The 27,234-nt window shown below is 40.4% G+C and overlaps 1 protein-coding gene across 40 annotated transcripts in view; it reads left to right on the forward strand.

Annotated features, from left to right (window-relative positions):
* The window catches only part of col13a1 (collagen, type XIII, alpha 1), a 174,782-nt gene that overhangs the window by 52,300 nt on the left and 95,248 nt on the right, over positions 1–27,234 (forward strand). For 36 of the 40 annotated variants that reach the window (XM_044213813.1, XM_044213798.1, XM_044213781.1 and 33 more), the window contains exons 3-4: positions 13,623–13,630; positions 24,297–24,323. In XM_044213813.1, the coding sequence (XP_044069748.1) occupies positions 13,623–13,630; positions 24,297–24,323 (35 nt within the window). The remainder of the gene's footprint in view (positions 1–13,622; positions 13,631–24,296; positions 24,324–27,234) is intronic. The other 4 variants (XM_044213783.1, XM_044213791.1, XM_044213795.1 and 1 more) reach the window with 1 other exon arrangement.

The following is a 27,234-nucleotide window of genomic DNA, read 5'->3' on the forward strand; positions in this document are numbered from 1 at the left end:
TGGCTGTGCATTTCTAGTGGTCAGAGGAATTAGCCAGTCAGGGAAATGTAACCTTGGATCCTTGGGCACTGATGTTTAGTCTAATTTCTTAATGATAGACCCTGGGCTTTATTAACTTCCCAAGCTCTAAGTTTAGTGTTTGCTGCATGGAAACATGGAACTAATGAAGTCAAATATGATAGTAGATAGTATGTCTTTCATCACTCAACAGGCTAATCCACAGAGCCTGCGCTTGGGGCACATTGCTCAGAAAACTTTACTACCTTTCACCCACAGAGCGATTCAAACAGACTCTGGAACTTACTCAACTCATTCAAACTCATTTGTAAATTTGAGTTTGGACTTTGCTGCAGCATTTCAGTTCTTGCTTTTGTTTAAAACTAACTAAAGTTCCCTGGGGCACCACTCTTAAAGAAGATCAAAATAATGGTTACAATAATAGCGTCACATTAAGCATGGAGAAGATCACAATAATAAAACCTCAACAAATCAAATCAATACATGTACACTGAGAAATACTAAATTGCCCTGCTTAGCCAAGTACACTGTTAAGCTATGTGAAGCTATATAATGCCCAGGTATGTTACCAGTCTGTAAGGGAAGTTAGTTGCTTTGGTGTGCTGCTGTTAGCTGGCAGTTCCGTTGTGGCTGGGCCAGGCAGGGAAGAATTGGTGGAAGGTGCCAACTGTACAATCAGTACAAAGAAACTAATCATTCACACACACTGCCCTCAGGAGCAATTTGGGGTTCAGTATCTTGCCCAAGGACACTGCGACATGTTGCCATGGAAGCCAGGATTGAACCACCAACCTTTGGATTAGTGGACGATCCACTCTACCTCTAAACCACAGCCGTGGAATGTTCAAGTACTGCTGGCAAATATAACTTTATCTTCAGTCTTTTATAAAGTCATTTAAGTTAGCATTTTAACATTAACAAGGTTAGAAAAAAAACTTAAGCAGGATCCAACTTTATGCTAATATTAAACATTAGTCAGCTAATGTGCTGTTAAAGATTAGCATGGCACAAATATTATGTTTGTCACTATAGTTAAGTTTTTTCTAACCTAGCACAATTTTAGCTAACTTTTGGGATTGGCCCTTGACTGTTAGCTGACAAACAATACTGTGTTCATGCTAAAAATAAAAAATGATGCACCTTGCTTCTGGGGACCCTAGTCTCTTCTCATTCTGAGAAATAATGTGTTTTAATGTGTGGCCAAAATACCTTATTAATGCAGCTTTAAGTGTGTGATATAGGAAAACAGGAGAAAAGAAAAGTGACCTCTACTTCAGTCTCACTCATTGCCATGAAATGCATTAGGATGCTCGTCCTCTGAAATTGCTCTCAGGAGAAGTAAAATGCATGTTTTAAAAAAACTTCCACTGCTCTGCTCCAGTCTAAACAGAGTACTTGTTGAGTCAGGTTTATTGTGGCTTTTCTGGCAAAGATACAATATCGTCATTGTGGTGATCTGCTGTAAGAGCTGCTGTGTAATTATTTAATCTGAGGCTTAGCATTGGTGTTTTTGTGGTCTAAGGCCTGTTGGAAAATATTCCAGTCTCCCTACAAAATGATTTGCTATTGAGAGCAAAACAACTATACTCATTCATTTATTCCCATTCCTGGATTGACATGAATGGCATGACATGAAACAGCCAGGGAGGGTTTAATTAAACTAGATGCTGTTTCTATAATACAGGGTAGGTTATTTTGCCACTACCATAATTGATTTGATGCATTATACATCGTGCAGAACTTTCAGAGGCAAAAAAACCCCCTGTACTTTAACAGTCTGCACATGGATATTTCATCAGCATGAATGGCATGTTGTTCCCAACCCTAAGGCATATTGGCTCCATAATCTGGGCTCTGAAGGTGTCAAGTGGCTATGCAAAATTCTTCCCTGTATGAGACCTTTTGACCAGGAACCTCCCTCTTCAAAATATGACATGTAGGAAATTTGACTATATGTAGGTTTACCCTCTGTCCGACAGCCAAAGCAATACGACCCCTAGAGTTTACAAGTGGCTTTTCAGCAGTATTAGAAAGCATCTTTTCACATTGGTGTGCTCCCTTTTTCTTCACATTCGACATTTTCTCATAGTATGACATCAGGTTAGCATGGAACCATACGATTAACTAACCTCAGACGATTGTCTATCCACATTTTTATTTGGAAACTGACTGCTTTCATTTGTGAGGGGGGATATTTCCAACTAATGGTGAAAAGGCATGAAATTTGAAAAAATGATTATTCCAGGTCTCAATAAGAGGTGGAGATGTTTTAACTTCCCATAGAAGTGGAAAATTTCACATAGTTTTGCCCTTTAATCGACACACACAGTAAATCCCCTCCACTGTTTTCACAACTGCAACTGAAAATCCTTGAAGTGTGAAAGTGAATTTACGTAGCATAGTATTCGTTTACCCTAAATATCTGCAAATTTGAACGGTTTTGCATAGCTGTGAAGGTGATTGGACATGCTTTGCTGACAATGTAAACAAGCTTTTCACTTTCCTGTAACCGTATCTTAAAATGAAAACTTTGACGTCAGGGTGGATTGAGTTTTTGCACAACGTGGACTAAGATCTCAAACACACCTCTCATCACCTGCACAATTCATCAGTGCATTGGTTGAATGTCTGATTTACAATGCAAAATCTCACTAAATCCAAATTACAACAGTTTTGCAGACCAGCACAGTTTAATATCTGCACTGGAGCTTTATAAAAGGTCCTCTATTGGTCCTGTGACACCAAACGAATACTCTCAATTTGTCAGAGTTGCCCATTAAAGCCTTGCACTTGGTTAATAGCTTTGTAAATCTAAACACAGACACAGAAGCCTTTTATTTGTTAGATTAAATAAACTGGTAGATCATTGTTCTTCATGCAGCCTTAAGGGTCTCAGTATGCCTCAAACAAAGTACTCGTCGGACTGCCTAATAACTACAAAGACACACAAAAGACAGAATTCTGGGGAAGCAGTTGGGCGCAGTTAGTTGGACGTTCTGACACCTTCAATTGTGGACACGTGTAAACACTTTTGATGTTAGATGTTGTACAACCTAGTTCATTTGAAGCATTCTGAGGCCTTCACTATCTGCTAGCCAGTTGAGGTGGTTCAGGCATCAGATCATGATGCCTACAGGATGCTGCCGTTGGAGGTTTTCTGAGCATGTATTGCCGAGGCAGTCCCCTGACCCGACATATGCTTAGTATATCACATTCCCATCTGGTCTTCGTATCCCCAAAGAGGAGGTGGAGAATGTGGCTGGGGTGAAGGACTGGGCTATTTTGCTTAGCCCTTAGCTGGATGATCTTCCCCTAACTTTAGCCAAGTAATTTTAATTGTCTAAACTTGACCATGCTGTATTGTAACCATAGTGGCACCAGATCTGAAAGTACGAGTCATTTTTGCAGCACTCATATGTGTCGTTTTGGAAAGCAATGAGGACTTGTTTGATCCAACTCTCCCATTAATCTTAAAAGAAATTCCACTGTCTAAATGTAGCACTTCAAGCAGTTCAGCATATTTGATTAAGCTGATGTACCAGCATGATACTTGCAATTTTTTTGATTGTATCCACATGGTTGAAATACAATTATTGTAAGTCGCTTTGGATAAAAGTGTCAGCTAAATCTCTCTCTCTCTCATATTGTAAAGAGTTCGGTCTAGATCTGCTCTATAGGAAAAGTGCAATGAGATATAAATAAAATTTTATTGAAGTCCATTGAACTAATGTCTCCATTAGTCTCAATACTTGCTTACCAGGTCTTCACATTTATCTTCCAGGTCTAATACTGGCTTTTATATGTTTCTGGCTATTACTGCTTTCTGATGTCCTATCTTTCAGTTGTCTTCCAATGTAGTCTGACATAGTTCCTCAAATCTCACTTTGTTGTTCACCAAACGGAAGCCTGACAGCCAAAACATTTGCACAGGCTACTGCTGCGTGTTTACAAGGGCAACTGGAGAAGCAGGGAATCTGAGAGAGCAGGGGACGATGAGGAGGCTGTGGTGGGTTTTTGGATCTAGATATTTTCAGAGCTGAAATTCCATAGGTTATTCCTGGATCTATATGCTGGGACAGTGATGGGAGTCCACCTGCCCACCAGTTTACTCTTTACTCACAAAAGGTCAAGTAAGCTGAGAATAAAGGGGGCATTACTAGGGTTGATTTGAAGGTTAAGAATGATTTCAGATGCAGAAGTGAAAGCCATTATGTTGTAGTATTCTAGTAGAACCTTGGGGCACTTGTTGATAGCATACTCTTTGTTTACTTTATTTACTATTATAGCAAAGTGTCTAAGATATTTAATTGCATAATTGCTTTAAAAACAAGCAAAGCCAGTGGTGAGTAAATTACTGACTCTAATAGGAGCAGGAAAGGGGGCACACCCATAACTTTGCATGTTGGCATGCTATATTAGATCTCCATTTCCAGCTACATCTAACCAGTACCCTTACATAAGCAAAAACAACAGGTGTTAGCAATAGTTAGACAGCATTAAGCCTAGTAGATGAGAAGACTTGGAATACATGATATTAATGCAGTCAAGCAAATTCCATTTTAGTGTGTGTGTGTGTGTGTGTGTGTGTGTGTGTAAAGTTTGTTTCATGTTGTGCCCACTGCTTGTTGCACGTAAAGCTGTTGCTTCAGCGGCCCTTAGTCAGGCGTCACTTCATGCGCTATATTTGAGCCCCCTTCCCCCAAGTCTCCCAAAGTGTCTTTGGATCAAGGTGTTCTACAGTATGTCCCTTGGGTAAGTGCTCCAGCCAACAGGATGTGTTGGCAGGCTCAGAATGCAACAGGAATCTTGCTTCCATGTTTGCTTTCCCCACACTAGCATGCAGAGACAGTTTAAGCCTACCCTTTAGGGAGTGGAACTGCAGGAATGAAGACATCTGTTAGCAGCACAGCCAAACTAAATGTGGGCTGAGAGGATTCCTTGTGGCACATTGATTTAATAAAAGCTAAAGGAGGCAGTGGTCCGACATGGTAATACTGAACTGTGCCTGGGTTCGCAATTTGGATCCTGTGCGAGAATTTCAATTGTGAATGGGGTTGAATACCATGACAATCTTAAGGATTATAAAGTTATGGTGGTTTAATGAGAGTTTCTTAAAATGTCAATATCCAACTAGCTAATTTTATGGAAATCTACACATTAGATTTTTAGATTTTTTGTGTACAAGAGGAAATTCTGGCACGCTTCCTCGGGGTGGGTGGGTGGGGGTGCAGGAGAGTTGCAGGGGTAACTACCAGTGTTCTAAAAATAGCAGTTAGTTTATTGTAGTTTCGCCCTCTGATTTGGCCTGCTTTTCAACATGGTCAGCAGTTGCATTAGCTGTGATATACAGCCTTTGCGCCCAATTGCTGCAATTTGCGTCAAAATCCATAACTCCATAGGTACATTGCAAACAGGAACTGCTAATAGCTAATTTGACCTACTTTTAATGGTGCTAATTTGCCAAAATGTAAACAAATACAGGCTAAAAAAAAATGGGCCTCAAGTTGTAGCCCGCAGCATAACTTACTGAATCCATGGCAAAATTATACTTTACATCCCCACATCATGGCAACTGTAGTCCCAAAAATTAGAGCATGATTATCTACCAAATAGGCAAAGAATAATAATTGGAGTGACACAATCCGTTAACTTAACTGTTAATATTTAAAAATATAAATATTGACTGAAGCTGAAAATATCGGTCTCCTTTCAGGTCCAGTGGGGAGAAAAAGAACTTTGGCATGGTTAAACTTCAGCAGCAGTGGCAAAAAAGGGAAAAATCTGTACTTGTTGAAGTAGGCCACTGTTGCAAGGCTGGGCAGCAAAGCTACCACCAGGCTTTTTATTGAATGAATAGAGGTAGCAACTTGTCTCTTCCCATTCCGTAAGGTCCTTTGGCCAGGTCACTAGCAAAATAATTATTAAGGAGATGACTAAAACAATTATAATTTTAGAGAACCATATAATCCGGTTGAAAAAAAATTTGTCCTGAGAAGAATTTTTGAAACATCAATAAAATAAGACCAAGAAAAGCCTGAGATTGTGAGGAAAGAGTACTACAGCCGTGGTTTGGGGGCCATTGCTGACAGTCAATGATATTTTGGATTTTTCCCATTTATAGTAAAATAGATCATATTAGTCTGTTGAGTGAAAGTTAAAAAGTACCAGCACGGGATGAACTGAAGTGTACTGCAAAAATGCAATTAAACAGTTTAAGTTATTCCTCACTGATTCCATCTACATCTGGAAAGATACTCTGCAGCAATTATGCATACGTATCCAACGAGGGCATCGGCTCAGGAGGCAGATTAAAAATCTGTAAGGACAAGCATGTCCCTGTGCTCACCATTGCATACTACACCAAAGGAAAGGTCATGGTCCAAGGGAATGAAGCCAACCTGGAGACCTTTGAAGAGACATTCCCCCTGTTGAAAATTGAGGTCCACTGAGGTGGACACCAAGAGGAGCAAGGTCGCCTCTGACAGTGAAGATGATGTGAGCCCAGTAGGGAACCCCACCACCTTGTTCATTTCTGCTCCTCCCACACCTGCCATCTCCACCTACCAGCTGAACGAGAGTATGGTCCTGCTGGAGTTGGACTTTGCTGAATTCAAAGAGCTGAGCCAGGCTGTCTGACCCCCGAGACAACACTCTGCAGCAGCTTAAAGAGGAGTTCCAGCAGCTCAAGAGAGACAACCAGGCCTTGGCATCTGACCTCAGAGGAAGTACAGAGGCACTTAAACAGGAGAACAGTGTGCTCTGTGCTCAGTTAGCAAAAGTGAAGCACGATGCTGAGAATAGAGAAAGGAGCTTCACCAGGCAAGTCCAACACCTGACAGACAAACTCTCATCAGTACAGAGACACTCTCCCTGCCAGTGTCCCAAACCCCTGCCCTGTCAGCACCTACCCCTTGTCCTCCCCACGCACTGCAGCAGAGCTATGCTGCATAAGCTGCTCCTGGTCCGCATCTACTTTGGCCATTACTCATTCCAGTTTGCAGCTCCTATTGACTGGAATGAGTTGCAAAAGATGCTAAAACTCCACACCGTTACCCTCCCTTAATAACTCATTAGAAATGATGGAGCACAGTCTCTGGAATACAGTACATCTGATTTCTTTAGGGTCAAATATGAAATTGAAAAAGGGCAAATTCTCTACTTGCACAATGTAGTGTGACGTATATCCATTTACTGAACTGCATGTCATGCATGTTTACTTCCTGTCAACTCTACACTAACATTACCTTCACCTCCAACCTGATCACCTTACAGTGTTAGTCCTTTAGTTAGTTACTTCACTTTTCACAGTTAGCTTTGTTCATATTGTTAATAGTATTTATACATTTATACAAGATGTCACCATTTTGGACAGGTAGTGGTTGTGGTTGCTTTTGTGTGTCAAGCAGGAAAGCAGGATGCAGACTAGCAGGTAGAACTGGTGCAGATGAATAATTTATTATCAAAAAGACTTACACTGAACTGGCGGGCAAAAGCAACTTTCAGCAGGTAAGTAGTTGAAAACAGAAAAAGAAGTTCAACGGTGAGCAGGCAAAATCCACAGGCAAGGTATAAGAAAACAGGGTGCTGACAGAGATACAATAACGAACTGACAACTGAGCAAAGGAAGGACACAGACTTAAATACACTCAGGTGAGAGGAGATAACGAGACACAGGTGCAACTAATTAGGGTGGGGCAAACAAAACTGGAGAGAAAAGCAAACAAAGACAGGAAGTGAAACAACAAGACATGAAGGAAGGAGGCTATTTACATAAAATAAAACAGGAAATACAGGAAACACAAACCCAAAACCATGTTGTTCCACGTATCCCAGAATTGATTAATGGCATTCTCAACATGCTTTATGTGTGTATAATTTTATTTTTTGTTCCTAATTGTATGTTTATATTTGTTTAAAATTTCATTGTACCTAATGTATATGGCTAGGTTGTTTGGTTGGGGATGTTTTTCATTTGCTATTTTTCTCAGGTCTTTTCTGATGGTCTTGCATTCTTGATCAAACCATTTGTTGGCATTTTGCCAGGGTTCAGTTTTTGTTTTATAGGGTCAGCTTTAAAAGCTGCCTTATGAAATATCATATTGATATTGTCAATGGCCTTGTTTACACCATCTCTGGTAGGGACATATTGATTTTGGTCATATACTGATATGTCATTCGTCAGATCAGGTGAGTTCAAGGCCATGATGAATTTGTCTCCACTGTCTGGGACCCATCTGTAAGTAGGATTTAATTTATACAGCTTACTGGGTTCCCTTTTTGTGTCACTCATTTGACCTGAGAGTTTAAAGAACACATTTATTTGGTTGTGGTCTGAAAGAGGGTATTGCTGTCAGACAGTGAATGCACTGATAGTGGAGGGGTCCATGTCAGTGATTGCATAGTCCACTACACTAGACCCAAGAGCTGTGGAGCATGTGAATCTCCCTAAAGAGTCCCCTTTGAACCTACCTTTAACAATGTACGGGCCTAAGGCCCGACAGAGATGGACTACCTCCCTGCCACTTTGATTTATTCCAGTCAAGGTTGTTCTGATGGGTGATGGTTGGTGTGGTAAACAGGGGAGACTGACCAATCACATGGTTGTTGCCCAGTGGGTGGATGACATCAGGTTCAATTCCTGTTCGTCCATTCAGATCTCCAGTTAGAAGCATGCTTCCCTGGGCCTGGAAATAGGCTTTTTCTGAGTGGAGAGTTTCAAAAATGTCTTAATGTCAAAATAAGGAGAATGTACTGGGTGTATATAAATAGCACAGATATATAGCTCTCTATCAGTTATGCCCAGGGTTTGATCTAATCTTAACCAAATGTATGATTTACCCTGTTTAACTGGTGAGATCTGACGGCAAAGGTATCCTTTATACCACACCATAATTTTATAGGGGGCACCATGACTTCAATATATCCTGGAGGACAGTGAGTGATCAAATAATTTTGACACCATGTTTATGTCAACATGATTACATCAACGTCTTTGATAGATTTCATGAATTCAGTGTTTCCACTCTTCAGCTGAATATTCCAGCAGCCAAATGAAATGAACACATTAAAAACAATCAAAATGAACCTGTATATTGAGACAAATGTTAAAAACACCTACTAACTAATCTATACATTTACAATACTGAATAATAATTTGATATGTATTCCATGGAGACATGTACTCTATCCACTAATATTACCATTGTACTGACTACTACTATTGCTATCGTTCTGTTTCTCAAGTGAGAAGGAGAACCAATTCTTATTTACAGTGATGACCTGACTAAGAGACAGCAACAGAAGGCGAGTCGATGCAAAAAATTAAAACACAGATACAGCTAGTGCACGAAAACAATATCAGACAAAATTAAAACATCACAAAATGTACAGTATGTTTGTGTGTGATTGTCAGTGCAAAGAGGGAGAAAAGAGCATGGAGAGAAAGAGGACAGAGAGAGAGGCAGCAAGAGCAGGAAGAACCAGTTGAGAATGTGGACAGATAGCAGACCCGGACTGGTCATCTGGAGAATTCCCTGATGGGCCTGGAGTGTCAGGCCAGTGTTAAAAATGCTAAATGAAAAACAGCACATGGCAGCTACAGTCTCAGAACTGTAGACCGTCAGCCCCCCCACCTACTTTTAACCTGATGGTATGATCTCTGTCATCACACGTGATTGGTCACATACATGTACACATCAACACAATGCTCAGTCAGTGCATGGAGTGCGCGTGGCCGAGCAGTGTGGAGAAAAAATGGACAGCACATGAGAAAGAGAGAACAAGAGAAAGAGAAAAGATAGTGCTGAGAGGGAGCGCATTAAAAGGAGAAAAGCCTGGGAGAAAAGTGCTATGAAATACTGTAAAATTACAGACATCTTCATGAGCAAGGGACATGGTGTTGGTGTTTAAAAAAACTTAATCATGCTATGTGTATGCATTTTCTGTCAGGTGGAAGTATCTCTAGTTACTCAGAGCTACCAGAGCTTCATGATGATAAACATAAGTCCAGTCAGAGCTCTGAGGAAATACCAGGTGCAAAACAAACACTCAAAAATGATATATATGAATATTTATTTCTGTTGCCTTAATTATGGAAGTGCATTTGACTAACTCTTGAAACTGAAGATACTTGGCTGTTAACTATTTAGGATATTAAAAGTAAACGATATGTTACTGGCATAAACAGTAAACAGAAAAATATTTCAACAAAACGCTTATCGTATATGTGGTCTGTTGTGAATGCCCTGGATTGACATTAGATTCCAGGCCTGAATTATTATCCTTCTGGCCCTGACAGATAGTGAAGTCAAGATTGTTATATGTCACATTCTCATTAGGGGCTGAGCCCTCCTAAAGGTCTGATCCTAGAATCACCGGTGCAGGACATACGTTCACACACACACACGCAAATTTACGCTCATTAATAAATAAATAAATAAAATTGTTGCAGTGTTTTTATAGTTCTCACTTATTTGTATTTGTTTTTTTTAAGTCTACGGTTTTTTATTAATTAATTAATCTTTTTTTAACTTATCTGTATAAATATTTTTTAACAGCACAATTCTTCTGTTTATGTACATATTTTTATTTCACACTTGCTTTGGCAATGTAAACGTCTGTTTCCCATGCCAGTAAAGCCCCACTGAATTGAATTTGCTTCGATAGAAGATAAGCCAGGGGATTTGATTTGACATTTCACTGAAGAGATTTGTCATTAGTTGTTTTCCCCACCTTGCTGTGATTGACGTAACAACACCGTTAGTGACCTCTGTCTGGATTCAGCAGTAATTGATTTTGTCGGATGACTCTCGGCTCTCTCATTGTCCTGTGAAAAGGTCAAGCATGATGGTTTTTTAGAAACATCTATTTTACAGGGCTGAGTGTGAGCCATGGGCTGGGCCTGGTCGTCTGTCGCTCCCATATGTTTTTGATGAGAGTTTCTGAGCCTGGTACAGTTTGAACTACCAAACAGGGTAGAATTCTGATTCTGGTTTTCGCTGTCTGGAGATACTAATAAACCAAGCTACTCAATATATTTACATGACGTTTTAGTCTTTCATAGAGGAAGAATTCACAAAATTAAAGGGCTCCACCAAACGTGATACCAATGCTGTTACCTTTGGTTTTGGAACAAAACTACAATATTCATGCAAATAATTGCAAATATTCTCTTTTCCTTGGGATTTGATGGTTAGTGTAGAAAAGCTTGTTAAACAGCAATTAGACAAGTGGTCTCTAACCTAGGAGGTGATTTTTGACCAGACACCAATGTTTATTTATTTTTATTTCAGAATAATTTATTTATCTACTTATTTATTGGCCTAACTCCCCTTAGAATCTAAAATGCAGAGGAGATTACACCAGAGTCCTTAATTGGAGCTGCAGCCTCGACAAACTCCACACTAATGCCTATTATATATAATATACACGGCTCTATATTGTTGCAGTCAACAGCTTCCCATTTCTACTTTGGGCGGACGGCCCGGGGGCTGGACAGGTACGGGGCTGGAGGCCTGGCGGAATGCCGGTGCCACAGGAGGAAGGTTACAGGCGAAGACTGAGACCTTCTGGAGGCCGGCGGCGAAGACTGAGACCTTCTTCCTGGAATACTTTATAACGTGAATTAAATTAAATTATATTTATATAGCTCCAATTCATAACAGAAGTTATCTCATTGCACTTTTCCTGTAGAGCAGGTCTAGACCATATCTCATATCTACTGTTTACCTCGCAATCAGTAACTTAACTTTCGATAGTTGTAAAAATTCTGTCTCTGAGTATTACAAATAAACTTGTCTTCCTGGATCTGATTTCATTGTCTCACCGGTACCTTAAACAACACGTCCACACCAACGCGTGCCCCTGTGTTGTTTTAAAGCAGGGCTGTTTTCAGTCTGAATGCCCGCTATGAAAGGTGAAGATGTATAGACAGGTATACATGAAATTGTGAATGATTTCAATCTCAGCTGAAACACAATGGGCATAAGTTTAGCAGTGTTCCTCAGCTGGGAGAAACAAGTTAAGAGTCAATACCTGGTCGAAAGTGACACCTAGATTTTGGAAGAGGAAAGAGAACCAAGACATTCCATCATTAGGTCAAGGCCAGCTTGGGCAAAAATAAGAACATATTTCATCAGCACTTGTTTCCATTTCCTTGTGAAGTGAACCACAGTTGTTTTCTACGCCAGTTAAACGTACATTTGAAGTACTTTTACTCCACATCAAAGTACTTAAACAAGTGGAGGAAAAGCTGACGGTTACAGTCAACAGCTTCCCATTTCTACTATATAACTTTAATAAGCCTCGGAACTCAAATGAGAAAAATTATGTGTGAAAACACATTGTTCAAATAATGCACTACTTTGTTGCGTGCCAGTAAGGTGGCAACGTGAGAAAATAACCAATTGGAGCATGGAGTATGTAAATTATGTACTCAATGCAAATATGCCAGATAGGCCCAAAAACGTATGTGTGAACAAGATGTACATCATAACCTCTGATGAGGGGTCACAAGGAGACTTACTTGATTTTAGGGGTATTTAATAACAACAGTTGGGTACCAATGATTTAGACCATAACGGGACACTAAAACACTCCACGGAATCAAGATAAGAATGATAAAAAATGCAATCATTTAGACTTAGTAGAATCATGCCAAAGTAGCTGACAATGTAGTACTGATGGATTCTACAAACAATAACTAATCATTACATCCATATGCAGTGACTGACAATGATTTCTTATATATGATTTCTTATAAATGGCCAATATGAGCAGCAGACACAGGAAAAGTGATTTATCGGTTTAACCCTGGTTCTTACTGGGAGTTGGACCGTGTGCCTGAATGAAAAAGGTCTTGCTGCTTGGGCCAAATGTCTTGCATTCATTTAGACTGGGCGTGGTGGAAATTCTTTGAGGAACAATACATATATCATCTGGCATCTCCCTCGCTTTCGCTTTTTACTTCCAATCAATCCCAGGATTGATTGGTGGGCAGATTATTGCCAACAGAGCCAGGGCAGTGAAATGGTTTCAAGTTTCTGGCCTCACTGTATCTCAGGGGACAGCACATGGAGCTTTTCAGATGATCGAGACCCCTGAAATTAATACTGCAGTTTATGCTTCAATGATTGAACATGATGTGTCTTTGGAAACACGGCCTAGCCTGGCTGTCTGGGGAATAATTCCTAGTGTCTTGTTGTTGTTTGAGGAAATAGATTAAACACATTAGTGAGTAATGATCTGTCTTTGAAATGTGATTTTTGAGTGTTCTTCAAAGTGTACATTTCTGCTTTCCTCTTGAACAAAAGAAATACATAGAAACTGCAGAGAATATTTTTGAAACATGTTTAGTTTGCTTCAGCTTCACAGTAACGGCTAGATTATCAACTGGGCATCTGTACCAAGGCCCTAGATAATTAGGGGTGGAATCGGGCCCCACTGATCATTTTTACTCTAGGTTAATCTGGCCCTGTTCACAGTATTTAATACACTATGAACCAATCATAAGCAGGACATTTAAGGTATTCAGACAGTCTGTATGTAACGTATGTTGTCATAAACTATAAATATTTTCTCTCTTTCTCTTTGTCGTTGTCTTACAGGACCTCCAGTAAGTACACCAGACGCCTTGTGTGACCTGCATGTGGTAAAGTGACTGGTTATTTTTACACTTTGGTGTGAAGTAGATGAACTGGAAAGTCTACTAGAACATATCTGATGACAGTCTTGTCTGGATGCAGTGATAATCTATACATTGCTTTATTATATTGCTTTATATTATGTCATGATCCATATGTTTTGTATGTACATTTTATGGTTTTAACCTATGCTTCAAATTATCCACACAGTTATGATTCTTCAAAATCATTTAAGTCTTCCAGTTTTTAGAATTTACTGTGTGAATTGTGGTTAGCAGTGGTTAACACTGTTACCTTCACAGCAAGAAGGCTCTGGGCTTGAATCTGCTGGCCAGCTGGGGTTTTTCTTTGTGAATTTTGCATGTTCTCCCCATGTCTGCGTGGGTTTCCACCTAAATTATTAACCCTAAACTGCCTGTGTGAATGTGACTGTAAATGGTTGTCTGTCAGTCCTGTGATACACCAGTCCAAGGTCTCGTCCACTGATTGCTGGGATAGGCTTCAGCCCCTTGCAACTCTGCACAAACAAATCACATCTTTGGTTGAATGCATGCAAATAGTTTAAATCAAACCTTTGGTTAAAAGGAAAACTTTCTGAATCTCTGTAGGAACACTGCACCAAACATCTAGCCACTATGAATTTAACTTTTGAACAGTTGTGTCAGATTTAAAATCACCGGTGCCAAACATCCCTTCCTGGAAAATTTGAGGGATAGTTTTTACCGAGGAAGTTTTAAGGTACATGAGGTCAGACAACGAGGCAGTTTTTCCACTCTCACTACACTTCTATCTCCACAGGATCTGAGCATTTTTAACTCCAAGGCATGGTCAGATTCCACTTCTCTTACTTGCTTGACATACAGTATGCCAAACACCCATACCTTGAAAAGGCTCAGTATTTTAGGTTTATAGGTTTAAAAAATTGTAAAATTAAGAAAAGAACAGGGAAAATGCAAATGAGTTGCTGACCATGCAGCTCATACTGAATATTTCAGGTGAAATCACCCCCCACCCCACCCTCCCTTTTTTTTATGTTTGTGTCTGATCTTGTAAATAACGATACATAACGATGATAATGATAAATAACGATGATGTTATTTCACAGTGAAAATCCTGATGTACAGAGCACCTTGCGCAGTATGCAACAATTGGGCACAGATTTGACAAATGGGTCCTGATGCTAAAGAAGCATAGATTTTGTGGTTGTGCTTCTGGCTTTACACAGATAGGTTGACTGTATTCAGTTAGACAGACACAAACTGGTGGCTTTATATAGGAAGCTCCCAGAAGAGATAGACAGCGAATGGAAGAGTTAACAGAGTTAAGTCATCAGCATGTTAAAGCTAGGTAAAGCTAGCAAAGTACCTTTCGTGCCCAGTCACAACCAGAAAATGACAAAGCAAAATTAATTTGGTGAAATAGGTGGTGCTTAAAGCTTGGTGATGTACTGATTGGCGCTAACCGGACAGTAAATTAACACAGCTAATTTAAGGGAATGTACTGTACCATCGACTCTGGTCTTATGACTGACTGCAAACCAGATGAAATTTCTTTTGTGGAGTAGTTTCTACTCCGACAGAGCATAGTTGTATAAAATTGGATAAACACAGTTGATAGTAATACTGTTCTCTCAAAGGTCAGCACTGTCAAGACGGTTTGCAATTGGTCAACAGTACAAATTCTTGGTTCGAGTCAAGGTTCATCAAAGAAGCACTGAGTGAATTAACTTCACCTCCAGTGAATCCACTGTTTGCAGCAATTCCATTGAAATTAATCAATTTCAGGGCTACAATTGAGATGTTATAAATCCTGCTCTGACCTGACCCTTCTTCTTGCTTCTGTTTTACAGATAAAGCATATTACCAATCACAATGCCAGCACGAGATTACAATTAGATGCTCACTGACAAACATGTCAGTGAGCCTCCTTGTTCTTCGAGTACTCTCCCATTACGAAATTTTAAAAACATTTGGCTTTCCACCTTTTGGAATCTGATCTACAAAGACAATTTTGCCAAGAACACATTCCCTCAGAATAGATTTCTTAGAAGTTATGATTAAGATGGAACAGAAGCATGAGTAAATATCATGTATTCATGAATACGCTATTCATCCATTCATTGTCTGTACTGTCTATTCCTGCTCAGGTTCACAGAGGAATGGTTCCCATCCCAGCTTGCACCACACAAAGGGCAGGGACACAGTATAGCCAGGTTGCTTTTTCATCACAGGGCTAACATATTCTCTCACAGGTTTATTTCCTTAAAATGTAACCTAACACAAAGGTAAAGTGATCATCCCTTGAAACTGGCCTGCTAGCGTCCTTTTGAAAACATAAAAGATCATGACTGTTCACAGGTCACATCACAGGGGCTTGGCCCTGTTTGCCCTTGCATGGGCCTTGTGCATGTAATACACTTTAAAATAATCAGAGATGATGGAAAACACCATCTGACTGATGAAGCTGAACAGAACACCAACAGGGGTCCTTCACAATCTGTCAGCTGTCAAAGCTCAAAACACAGAAGCACAATTTACAATGTCCATTTGAAATATATTTTCAATTTAGCTACACAAAACGTATTCACTGATGACTAATTACTAATGTTTACTTTTTTGTGTATGTGTTCAAGTTCAATTGTAGGGTAACATTTCTGGGTAAAATAACACTAATAAGAATGGCGTAAATCAAACCTCTTTCCTATTCATCCCAACTCACTTCTTATGGAGCAGAGGAGTACCCAAGGGACCATACATCCCACGTATGATGGCCAAATTATGATTGGCCTTTCCCAACACCTCCCTGCCTTCATTCATTCAGCAGTACTTTGCCAAATGGGAGCCACATGTTGGAGGGTTACTATGTAATTCAAATTAAGGGTTCCTTCTGGGAGTGGGTGACCTATGCTCCCTATAGACAGCCCCTGAAGACCCAGTAGCTAACAGGCAGGAACCTACATGCAGCATTTTTACACTCAGCACCTGGCCATGCAACATCATGCACTACTACTTATCTGACTAGCTAAGCACCAGCCACACTGACCCAGAGCCCTCAAGACTTAGATGCAAGTAAATTTCTATCACATGGCTGAGAGCAGAGTATAAAATTAAGAACCTACAAAAAGACCCACAAGCTAGAAAATGTGTGGTTTTGGTTCCTAAATCAATAAGGGTCATTAACACAGTTTTTTTCAACTGTCCCTACTGGCTGCAATATTGGGTGTAAGGGGACTGGCTATGAGCCTGCAATCAAAAAAGAGAAGAAAAGTCTTTTTCAAACAGGCTCCTAATTGGCTGACAAAGTGGAAAAATATCTTCTAGCTCTCTCCCAATTCCTTTCTTTGCTTTCACTCTGTAAAGTTTAATTGGCAGTGTTATTCCAAAGTTGCAGTTTGATTAACATCCTTCAGTCATTTCCTGTTACAAAAATGATTTCTTGTATACTAACAAAAAAGTATACTTTGACAATTTGTATATAGCACCTACTGCATTTGTGGTATAGAACTTAGATACAGCTTCTGTTTCTCTCCTATCCGTCCACAACATACTGAGATCAAACAAATAAAAAAGGTGACATTAATCCGTAGTACCATGACTTTTGTGTGGCAAAGAAAAAGACACAAGAAACATCACAAAGCCACAACAACTCTGGTTACTACAGGAGGTGCTCAGTGTTGAACTTTTATTTCTCTAGGATGGTCTTAACTCGCTGGATTAACAACAGACTGCTCTGTTTTTGCTGAAGCATTTCTTGGTTCCAGATTGTTATATTCCACATAACAATCTTTGTCTGCAGAAGGAAGATACAGAGTTACTGTTTTTAGCTGCAACACCTTGCATTTTGGTAGGGCAGGATCTCCACACCAAAGGGGGGTAGAAAACCACCAAGCCCCACGTGGTTTGGTGCCTCCTTGCTTTAGCGACCTGAGTGACTATGGAACTTCAGACAACTCTGATGGCCCATGTCCCCCCTGAGGACAAGGCCTACGCATTCAACAACTCAAGTCCCTTGCCAGAGACGTAGAACAATTCAACCCGGATAGTCGAAAGTCGAACATTGACAACTATCTCCGAGAGATGGAACTCTGCCTTCTAGATATACCTCACACATTGTCATGTAAGAATCTGAAGCTCATCTGGAAAACAACGACAACGACCACGACCACGTTTTTATGTAGACACTCCTGCCAGGGACCCAAGACTGCTACTTGGAACTCTGTCAAACCCTGCAGGAGGAGTTCTCACTGTACACCATCGGTGCCTTTGCTGTCATGCAAAAGAAGCATGTACCCCCTCAGGAGTATTACAGGTGGCTGAGAGCCGCATACTTCCAGGGACGCAATCCCCCAAGCCTGGAAGAGTAACAGCATCTCCATTTCCTGCATAATCTCCATGAGAACATGTGGTATGATGTCATCATGCACTGCCGGACGAGAGGCCTCACAATGCAGGAAATCAGAAGATGGGAGATGCGAATGCACCCTGCCAGGAAACTCATGGATGGCGTTGTGATCTTTGGAATCCAACCCCCCGAAGATGTCACCCTCGCGCTCGAAGGCACCGAAATCCTCACCAGCAGGGGGGCAACTAGGCTAGGGGGTGAGAAAGGGATCTACTCCCATCACCGGATTAAACTCCACAGCCATTTCTACTCCCAGGAGGAGGGGCAGCTTTAACAATCAAAAGAGAAGCAGCCCCACTGCAAAAGGAAGTAGACACATTGGGATATGCATCTAATCCTGTGGCACTACTGCAATTCACACCATCAGCATGCACTAACTCCTAACATCATGCTCCTCAATAACACCTTGCACGGCTTAGAGACTCTGTCAGGAATCGCCAAAGAAGATATCACATATGTGCCGCTAGCAAGAGATTTCATGCAGGACCTCACCCGAGAAGTAAGCTCCTTGGTCAACACTTTGTTGAGCAGATCTTTAAATCCACTACTACCATTGTTGTGTAACCTCCACAGGTACATCTGGCGTAATAGATTAGATTAGATTCAACTTTACTGTCATTACACATGTACAAGTAGGCAAGAACAGGGGGCAAGGCAACGAAATGCAGTTTAGGTCTAACCAGAAGTGCAATAAGCAAGTGCAGGATATAAAGTGTGTGCATGGACATTATATACAGATGGCATTACTATAAACAGAACTATACTGATGGATATGTACAATAATGAGCTGGTCTGGGCAGAACAGTAGTGCAATAAATATAAAGTAGTTTATGGAAATAGTTAACAGTGCAGTAGATGAGTTAATGCAGTATTCAGTACATAGTACTGGAGTGCAAATGATGCAGTATATGTATAAATAAATAGTCCGGTAGTGCAAATGAACATGTGGTACATGTAGCAAAAACAATATCAATATAGCAGCATTTAAGTTAAGGTATATGAGGGGACAGTGGAATCAGCGGGGGGGCAGAGTTCAGTAGGAAGACAGCTCTGGGAAAAACTCTGTGTGGAGTCACACTCGGCTGTGGAGGGTCTCTTAATTAAGGGCGAGGGGCAAGCTTAGGGACACAATTCAATTCAATTCAGTTCAATTGGGCTTTATTGGCATGGGAAACAGATGTTAACTTTGCCAAAGCATGTGTAAAATAAAAACATACATAAACAGCATCACATAATTGTGATATTAAAATATATACAGATAACTAAGATATGATGATGATGATGATGATGATGATGATAATGATAATTATGATAATAATAAAAAAAGTGAAAACTGAACACTGCAAAAAAAAATGTATGAGTGTGTGTGTGTGAGAGAGAGAGAAGGTCATTCACTGTCCCTGTCCCTGTTGTAGCATACTGATATATATTGGGCAGCAAGATATGACCTGTCTCCTTCTCCTAGGAGTATGTTAAATTTTGAGAGGTAATTTAGCTCTTTGAAATCTGAGAATAGACAGTTGATCTTGTTAAAGTAAATGTTCCTTGTTTCATTGAATTAGATTAGATTAGATTCAACATTGTTGTCATTACACATGTACAAGTACAAGGCAACGAAATGTAGTTTAGGTCTAACCAGAAGTGCAATAAGCAAGTGCAAGATATAAAATATGTGCATAAATGCAGGATAGAACAGTATTATGAAAATATTTTACATTGGTACTATGGACATTATAAACAGATGGCATTACTATTAACGGAAGTATACTGATGGAAGTAGTGCAATGAATATTAAGTAGTGCAAATTATGGACAGAAATAGTTAACAGTGCAGTAGATGAGTTATTGCAGTATTCAGTACATAGTACTAGAGTGCATGTGATGCAGTATATGTATAAATAAATAGTCCGGTAGTGCAAATGAACATGTGGTACATGTAGCAAAAAAATTTTAATTTAGCAGCAGCAAAAACAATATAGCAGCATTTAAAGTTAAGGTATATGAGGGGACAGTGGAATCAGCGTGGGGCAGAGTTCAGTAAGAAGACAGCTCTGGGAAAAAAGCTGTTTCTCAGTCTGCTGGTCCTTGTCCGGAGGCACCTGAGGTGCCTGCCGGAAGGCAGGGGAGAAAACAGTCTCTGGGCGGGGTGAGAGGAGTCCTTACGAATGCTGCGGGCTCGACGCAGACAGCGTTTCCTCTGGATGTCCTCAATGGCTGGAAGTGGACTCCCTATGATGAGCTGGGCAGTTTTCACCACCCGCTCCAGTGACTTGCGCTCCGCAGCAGAGCAGTTCCCATACCAGACTGTGACACAATTGGTTAGGATGCTCTCTACTGTGCAGCGATAGAAGTTCACCAGGATAGCTGAGGACAGTTGGTTCTTTTTCAGTATCCTCAGGAAGAAGAGGTGCTGGTTAGCCTTCTTGACCAGGCAGGAGGTGTTGGTGGTCCAAGACAGGTTCTCCGAAACATGGGTCCCCAGGAACTTGGGAACACGCTGGAGACACACTCAACAGCCATCCCGTTAATGTGGATGGGGTCATGTGTGCCTCCTTTCTCCTTCCTGAAGTCCACAATGAGCTCCTTTGTCTTGGAGGTGTTAAGGAGCAAGTTATTGTCTGTACACCATGTGGCCAGGTGCTGGACCTCCTCCCTGTAGGCAGTCTCATCATTGTTGCTGATGAGACCAATCACCATAGTATCGTCTGCAAACTTGATGATGGCGTTAGATCCATGCGCAGGCCTGCAGTCGAGTGTGAAGAGGGAGTAGAGGAAGGGGCTCAGCACACAGCCCTGTGGTACGCCAGTGTTGAGTGTGATGGTGGTGGCGCAGTTGTGGCCTGACCTAACAAGCTGAGGTCTGTTTGTCAAGAAGTCCATAATCCAATTGCAGATGGAGGTGTTAATGCCCAGGTTTCCAAGTTTGGTGATTAACTTGGCAGGGATGACAGTGTTGAATGCAGAGCTGAAGTCAACAAACAGCATTCATGCATAAGTGTTCTTATTGTCCAAGTGTGTGAGTACAGAGTGCAGTGCCATGGAGACTGCATCCTCTGTGCTCATATTGCTGCGGTAGGCAAAATGGTATGGGTCCAGTGTGGGAAGAAGTCCTTTAGGTGTGCCAGGACCAGCCACTCAAAGCACTTACTTGTGAGACACTGAGCCTCGCGATGTACACGCACCGCCATCTTGGTCATTCGTATAGTCTTGGCAATGCAACCTCAATTTCCGTAGGCCATAAAAACATAGAGATTCATTCTTAATCTACCCATCATAGAGAGGTAACACACGTAATGTACAATGACATGCGGATGTTACAGGACAATTTGGACTCACTCCTTATTTAGTTTTGGGGTTTTTTGTGATTCAATGGTGCCATCAATGACTCAATCAAAGGACTGCACTCAGGTTAATGACTTGTCTGTCTGCAATGTTGGATTGTGTGTGCAATGTATGATATGTAAATATGCCTAGATTAGTTAAAAGTCTGCCCAGACATAGACTCAGATGTCTGCCCAAACACCAATGCCTCCGTGAACTCCTCTAGGAAGGTCTTAAGTAACTGGACAAGCAACAAACTGTTCTGTGTTTGCTGAAACACTTTTTGGATCCCGATTGTTATACTGCATATAATAATATTTGCCTACAGAAGGAAGATATGGATTTACTATTTTTCTTCACGGAGAGGATAACCACTGAGCTCCACTCTCTCCCCACTAAAAGTCAACTGCTGCTTCTCTCCGCTGCCGCCCAAAGGAACAGTCTCGTCGTTGATTCCGCCGACAGCGCAGGACCCAGCTACATCAGCATCCGAGCCTGAGAGGACTCTGCCGGATAATCCAAACGAACTGACGCATTAAATTGCATTAAAGAGCGATCTCAAGTAAGAGGTTTGTGTCTGGGCAGAGAGATTTTATAACTGTGTTATTTCATCTAAACTTCATTTGTTGTGAATAGTGCTTTGCATTATTGTGGAAGGTAACAGACCGCCATGTTATGTTTCTGCTGTGTGTTTTCATGTTTAGCACGTTCCATTGTGTATTGGGCAGTTTAACTATGTTAGTTTTAGCCACTGTGGAAGCTAATAACTGTGCTTTATCAGACCAAAGTCAAGTAACATGGCTGCTGAATGAAAGTTTGCTGCCGGGTTCCAGTGTGATAAAGGGACAGCTATTGTGTTTTACCACGGCATTTAAGAGCTCTTGTACCTTACTCTGTGTGCTTTTCTTTCTCTCTCCTCTTCACTAACCCAGACACGTTTACACCTACATATACGCACACATCTCATATAACCCAGATAGCGTGGTGGCATAACTAGCTATGCTCCACACCATCTTGAGGACAAATAGTTCATCCTCCATTTTGGCTCTCCCCCTTTGTTTGAGTTTCGCTGGCCTACCCACCAATTTGGATCTGTGCGTGACGACTACCCATGTGGTCACGTCCGCCATCTTCCTCGCTCTCCCCCTATCTATTGTTCCACACGCACACACCCACACCTTTTTATTCACACACACACTTTACCAGATTGCTGATTGTTGTATGCTTATTGTGTTTAGAGTAGATGATAGTGGTTATTGGCTGAAGTTATTGATTATTGATCAGTGCTAAGGTTAAATAAACTCTATTGTAACTTTAAAGAGCAGTTGCCTGTGGTTATTTTGTGTATGTGTTGCAATAACAGCTGGTTGTGATGGTCAGTGCTCGGATTCACCCTTCACTCCCCACTTATTAATGTAAGATAGTACTTTATGCTAATCAGCATTTCTAAGTGGACAGCCACCTTTGAGACTGTTTTTCACATTTGGTTAATGGTCCCTGATCCCAGGGTGGTGCCCCATAATTATTAATCAAATTTAACACTTTTGATAATATTAATATTTTTATTAATATTTATAACTATCTTCGATATTTTTCTAATCACCAAACCTACCCTATCTGAATCCCAACATAACTAAATGCATAGATTGCACACAAGGCTGGATTAACAACCAGTCAATATGTAAATATGTAAATTCTCATATAAAAGGTGGCGTGTAAAAAAACACATTGAGGGGAATTTCAGCACAACAGCAGTCATGTCATACTCACCACTCTGTTGCTCTACGTTTCTTTTTTTAACAGAAATAATGTTTTCATACTATTATTAATGTCAATCTTTCTTCTTTGCCGTACTGCTGATTGATGTAAAGCTAATGTGACTGCAGTTGCTGTACTCTGCAAAGAAGCAAGCTACCAACTTTTTAGAGCCACATTTTGACATTTAGTCTCAAGAGATTTTCAGCAGAATATTCCTTAAAGTTAGATATCATTTGTCACAATGCACCATCAAGCCACTCCACAAAATTAATTCACAACACAGCAGCATTTAATAGACATTTATATTAAATCATCAAAGCCAATAAGCAAGAGCTCAGATAAATGTATGACGTTCCTTCCATCTAGGATTATTGATGTGAGAGGAATGACTTCCAGCTCACACACACACACACACACACACACACACACACAAACACACACACACACAAACACACTCACTCTCTCTGGGAAGTGCAGCACTCTCACTGGACTTCTCATGGAGGAATATTGATGACATGCCAGCATTCAAGAGCAGGCAGTTATCATTTTCCTCAGCAAAGCGCCAATGCCTTTTTGGAAAATGTCAATTCCTGTTTTGACTTCAAACCAATTAGCATTCCACCCTTTACTTAAGAGCTGCTCACACAAGAAGCACTGATTTGTGTTCTGTTCGCTCAATGAAAACAAAACTCACTTGACCTTTGACAATGTGCTCCTTCTTTTGCTTAAAACCTGGACATAACTGAAAGTTGTTGTATTCTAGTTCCTTGTCCTTTTAAATCAGGTTTGTCAACCGGAAACATAAGGACTTTCAGCATGCGTTCTCCCAAAACGTCTTTGTGAAATGAAGAAACTGTTTGTTCTTTCATGTTCAGAAAAATCTTATGATATATATATGATTATAATATGATTCACGGAATGACTGTTGACCAAAATTTAAAGAGGTATGTTACTGCAAAAGCAATCTTCTTTCTGTGTGCTGTCACTGAGCTGAAAAGGCCAAAATAAAACATATTCAAGCAAGATAGTAACTACCTCTAGTCTCTCCAATTAATTTTATTCTGGCCTGGTTCAGTGCAGGTATCTTTCATTATGTGGACTTTATCTGTAAAATTTACTCTTTCCTTTTTGTACCAATTTTCTCTCACCCCTTTTTCAGGGTCCTCCTGGACGAGCAGGCTTTCCGGTAACTGTCTTTTTAACTTGTGTCTTTGTGTGTCCCTATATACAGTATTTGCATGTGTAAATAGTGATCACTGCAGTATTGATCTCTCCGCCTGCTCTCTACTGAGTAGTTGTCTTTATTTGGATTTTCAAATGAGTTTTAATGATAATGGATATAGTGAAATTAAATATATTCAGCTGTTATTAGATGACAGCCATATCTGTTTCCAGGACATTTGTTAAATTAGTGTACACATATCCTTAAACAATTCTGTCTTCAACAAAATACATTTATATCCTTCTAATTTGCTTTGCTAAATTTGTTTTGGAGGAAATATACTTGCTGCATTGATTAATGCGAGGCTGTGCAACTTTTGAATGAAGAAATAACACAAACTCCGACTTACAAATGAAAGGTTGAATTCATAAGCAATACTTGCTACTGGTCTTACTTGTTCTGGGATGACCAGTAGCTTATGGTAGCTAATGCTATCTGCTGCAAACTTTAGCTACATATTGCTGTGTAAAATTACAGTCAATTTGTTGAGCTATCTAGTAGAAACTAGTGGAAAAGTTAACATGCTAGTCACACATTACAACAAGCCTATGTAACTTTTGAAGAAAGAAATGATGCAGTATTTCTGTACAAATAACTAATAAAAAACTGAACAAATGAAAAGTTTAATTTATAAGCAATAAAACGCACACTTGCGAAAATTCAATACAATCAGTGGTTTTGCTGCTAAAGCCTTACTTGGTCTGGTATGGTAGCTTATGGTGGCTAATGTTAGCACATTGTTGTTTCCTGCCTGTGGTTCCATTCCACTCATTCTCAGTCAGATTACTCAATGACATCTTTGCAACAGAGGAAGGTAAATTGTATATACATACATACAACATATACACATATATATCTGTGAATGCACATGCACAATATGTATATACAGTACATAATACACATATACAATACATGCCATATGTAGAAAACACACATAAACATACATATGCACACACACACGTATACCCCCACAGATGATACCATACTAACACACACACACACACAAATGTGACTGAGTAGAATCAGAGAATGTAGAGAGATACTGTAGGTGGACAAGGCTAAAGAATGAAGGCAAAAACATAATCCATGTATCAAGGTCTGGGTGGGGTCAAGACAGGACTGCTGAGCATAGAACCAGCATCCAGGGTACAGGAAGGCAAACAGGCACCACACAGGCCCATCTGTGGTCCCTATACCCCACAACTATTCATAGCCTAACATAGCATTTAATATTAGGATGGATAACTATGCCCAAAGGCTGGATTACCAAACAGGCAACTGCCCCCATGCCCCCAAACTCCAGGAGCTATGAAAGCTTCAGGTGTAATGTGAGCCAACTGGTTTGTCGTAAGTTCTTTTAAAATTTGTTTGGGAATATGCATCCCCAAAGCACAGTACTACTACTGACATGATAGGGGCCTTGAGTGGGGGAGCTGGCCCTAGCAAAACTAAGGCCAGGTGATATTACAGCATAGAAAAACACACATTGCATCAAAGTAGCTTCCCTCACACGTCTTTAAAACAACTGACTCAAGACAGTCTGGGGAAATGAAGGGAAATTAATGCACCATTATCTTGTAATTGGCACTAGTGGCATGAAGTTAAATAGTCTCACTTTAAAGAACAGGATATTGTCACCAGAGACCGGGGTTCACATCAGGTTTAGACTACTGAAACACTTGGTGGTTAGGAAAAGATAGCGGTGTTGGTCAAATATTGAAGTGTGAATATTTATATTTTAACAGGCAGTGATTTTGAATGACTTTGTAGGATGGTGTAGTCCCTCATTCGTCCAGGAGTGTTCTAATGTAGAAAAGGTTTCAGTCGTAGTCATCTGGACACTGTTTTCAGAATCAAGACGTTTCGGCTCCCATCCGGAAGTCATTCTCAATTGTGAAAAAATGGAACGGGAACTCAGAAATTTAAGCTACTCTGTGTTACATAAGCCCTGCCCTCAGGAAGGAGTCTACCTGAGTATCTGTTGATTAGCTAGTTTCACCTGAAACTGACCTAACTGTTTCCATGATGGCCCAGTAATCAGTAATCAGGCCTAATGTTTTCTGGCTGCACCTCCCTCATCACTGTTAAGTACATGATTAGCATATGATTGGCGTGACCAAGGTGCTAGTACACTGACTTTGGGCAGATTGAATCTCAGACCACCATTTCTGCTCAAAGAGGGGTTTTCTTTTTTCACAAAAAATGGCTTCCTTGACACCCCATTCAAACCAACCCTTCTCTCTACTTAGAAACTAGCTAATCAACAGATACTCAGGTAGACTCCTCCCTGAGGGCAGGGCTTATGTAACACAGAGTAGCTTAAATTTCTGAGTTCCCGTTCCATTTTTTCACAATTGAAAATGACTTCCGGATGGAAGCCGAAACGTCACTGAAAACAGTGTCCAGATGACTACGACTGAAACCTTTTCTACGAATGATTTTGTAGATTCGCTAAATAAATGTTTCCTCATTATGTAGATAAAAAATGTAATCTAGGCAAGATTACTGTCTGCTAATGAGTTTTGTATGAATGTAAAGGAAAGAGGGTTGCATTCAACTTGAACCCTCTGCACTTTACCATCCATCAAAGGCTTGTTAGAACTCAAATGTGTTACAGATACATTCATCATGGAATTAAAATTAGTGCTATATTATTTCTATGATCACTTCTCAGTTCAGAAACCTCAGAGATGTCTGTACAGCAGTGGAACTTAGTGCTTATAGCTTTAAAACCATAACACTATCTATTCATAAGACCTTGAGCTGTTGGCTGATTGTGCCATGGCCTATTGGTTGTTTTAATTAAAATTATGTCCCTATTTTTGCTACACCTTGTATGTAATGGTATTAATCTGCTTCTTTTTCTTTCATTTTG

Source organism: Siniperca chuatsi, linkage group LG11, assembly GCF_020085105.1.
Source record: "Siniperca chuatsi isolate FFG_IHB_CAS linkage group LG11, ASM2008510v1, whole genome shotgun sequence".
Lineage (NCBI taxonomy): Eukaryota > Metazoa > Chordata > Actinopteri > Centrarchiformes > Sinipercidae > Siniperca > Siniperca chuatsi.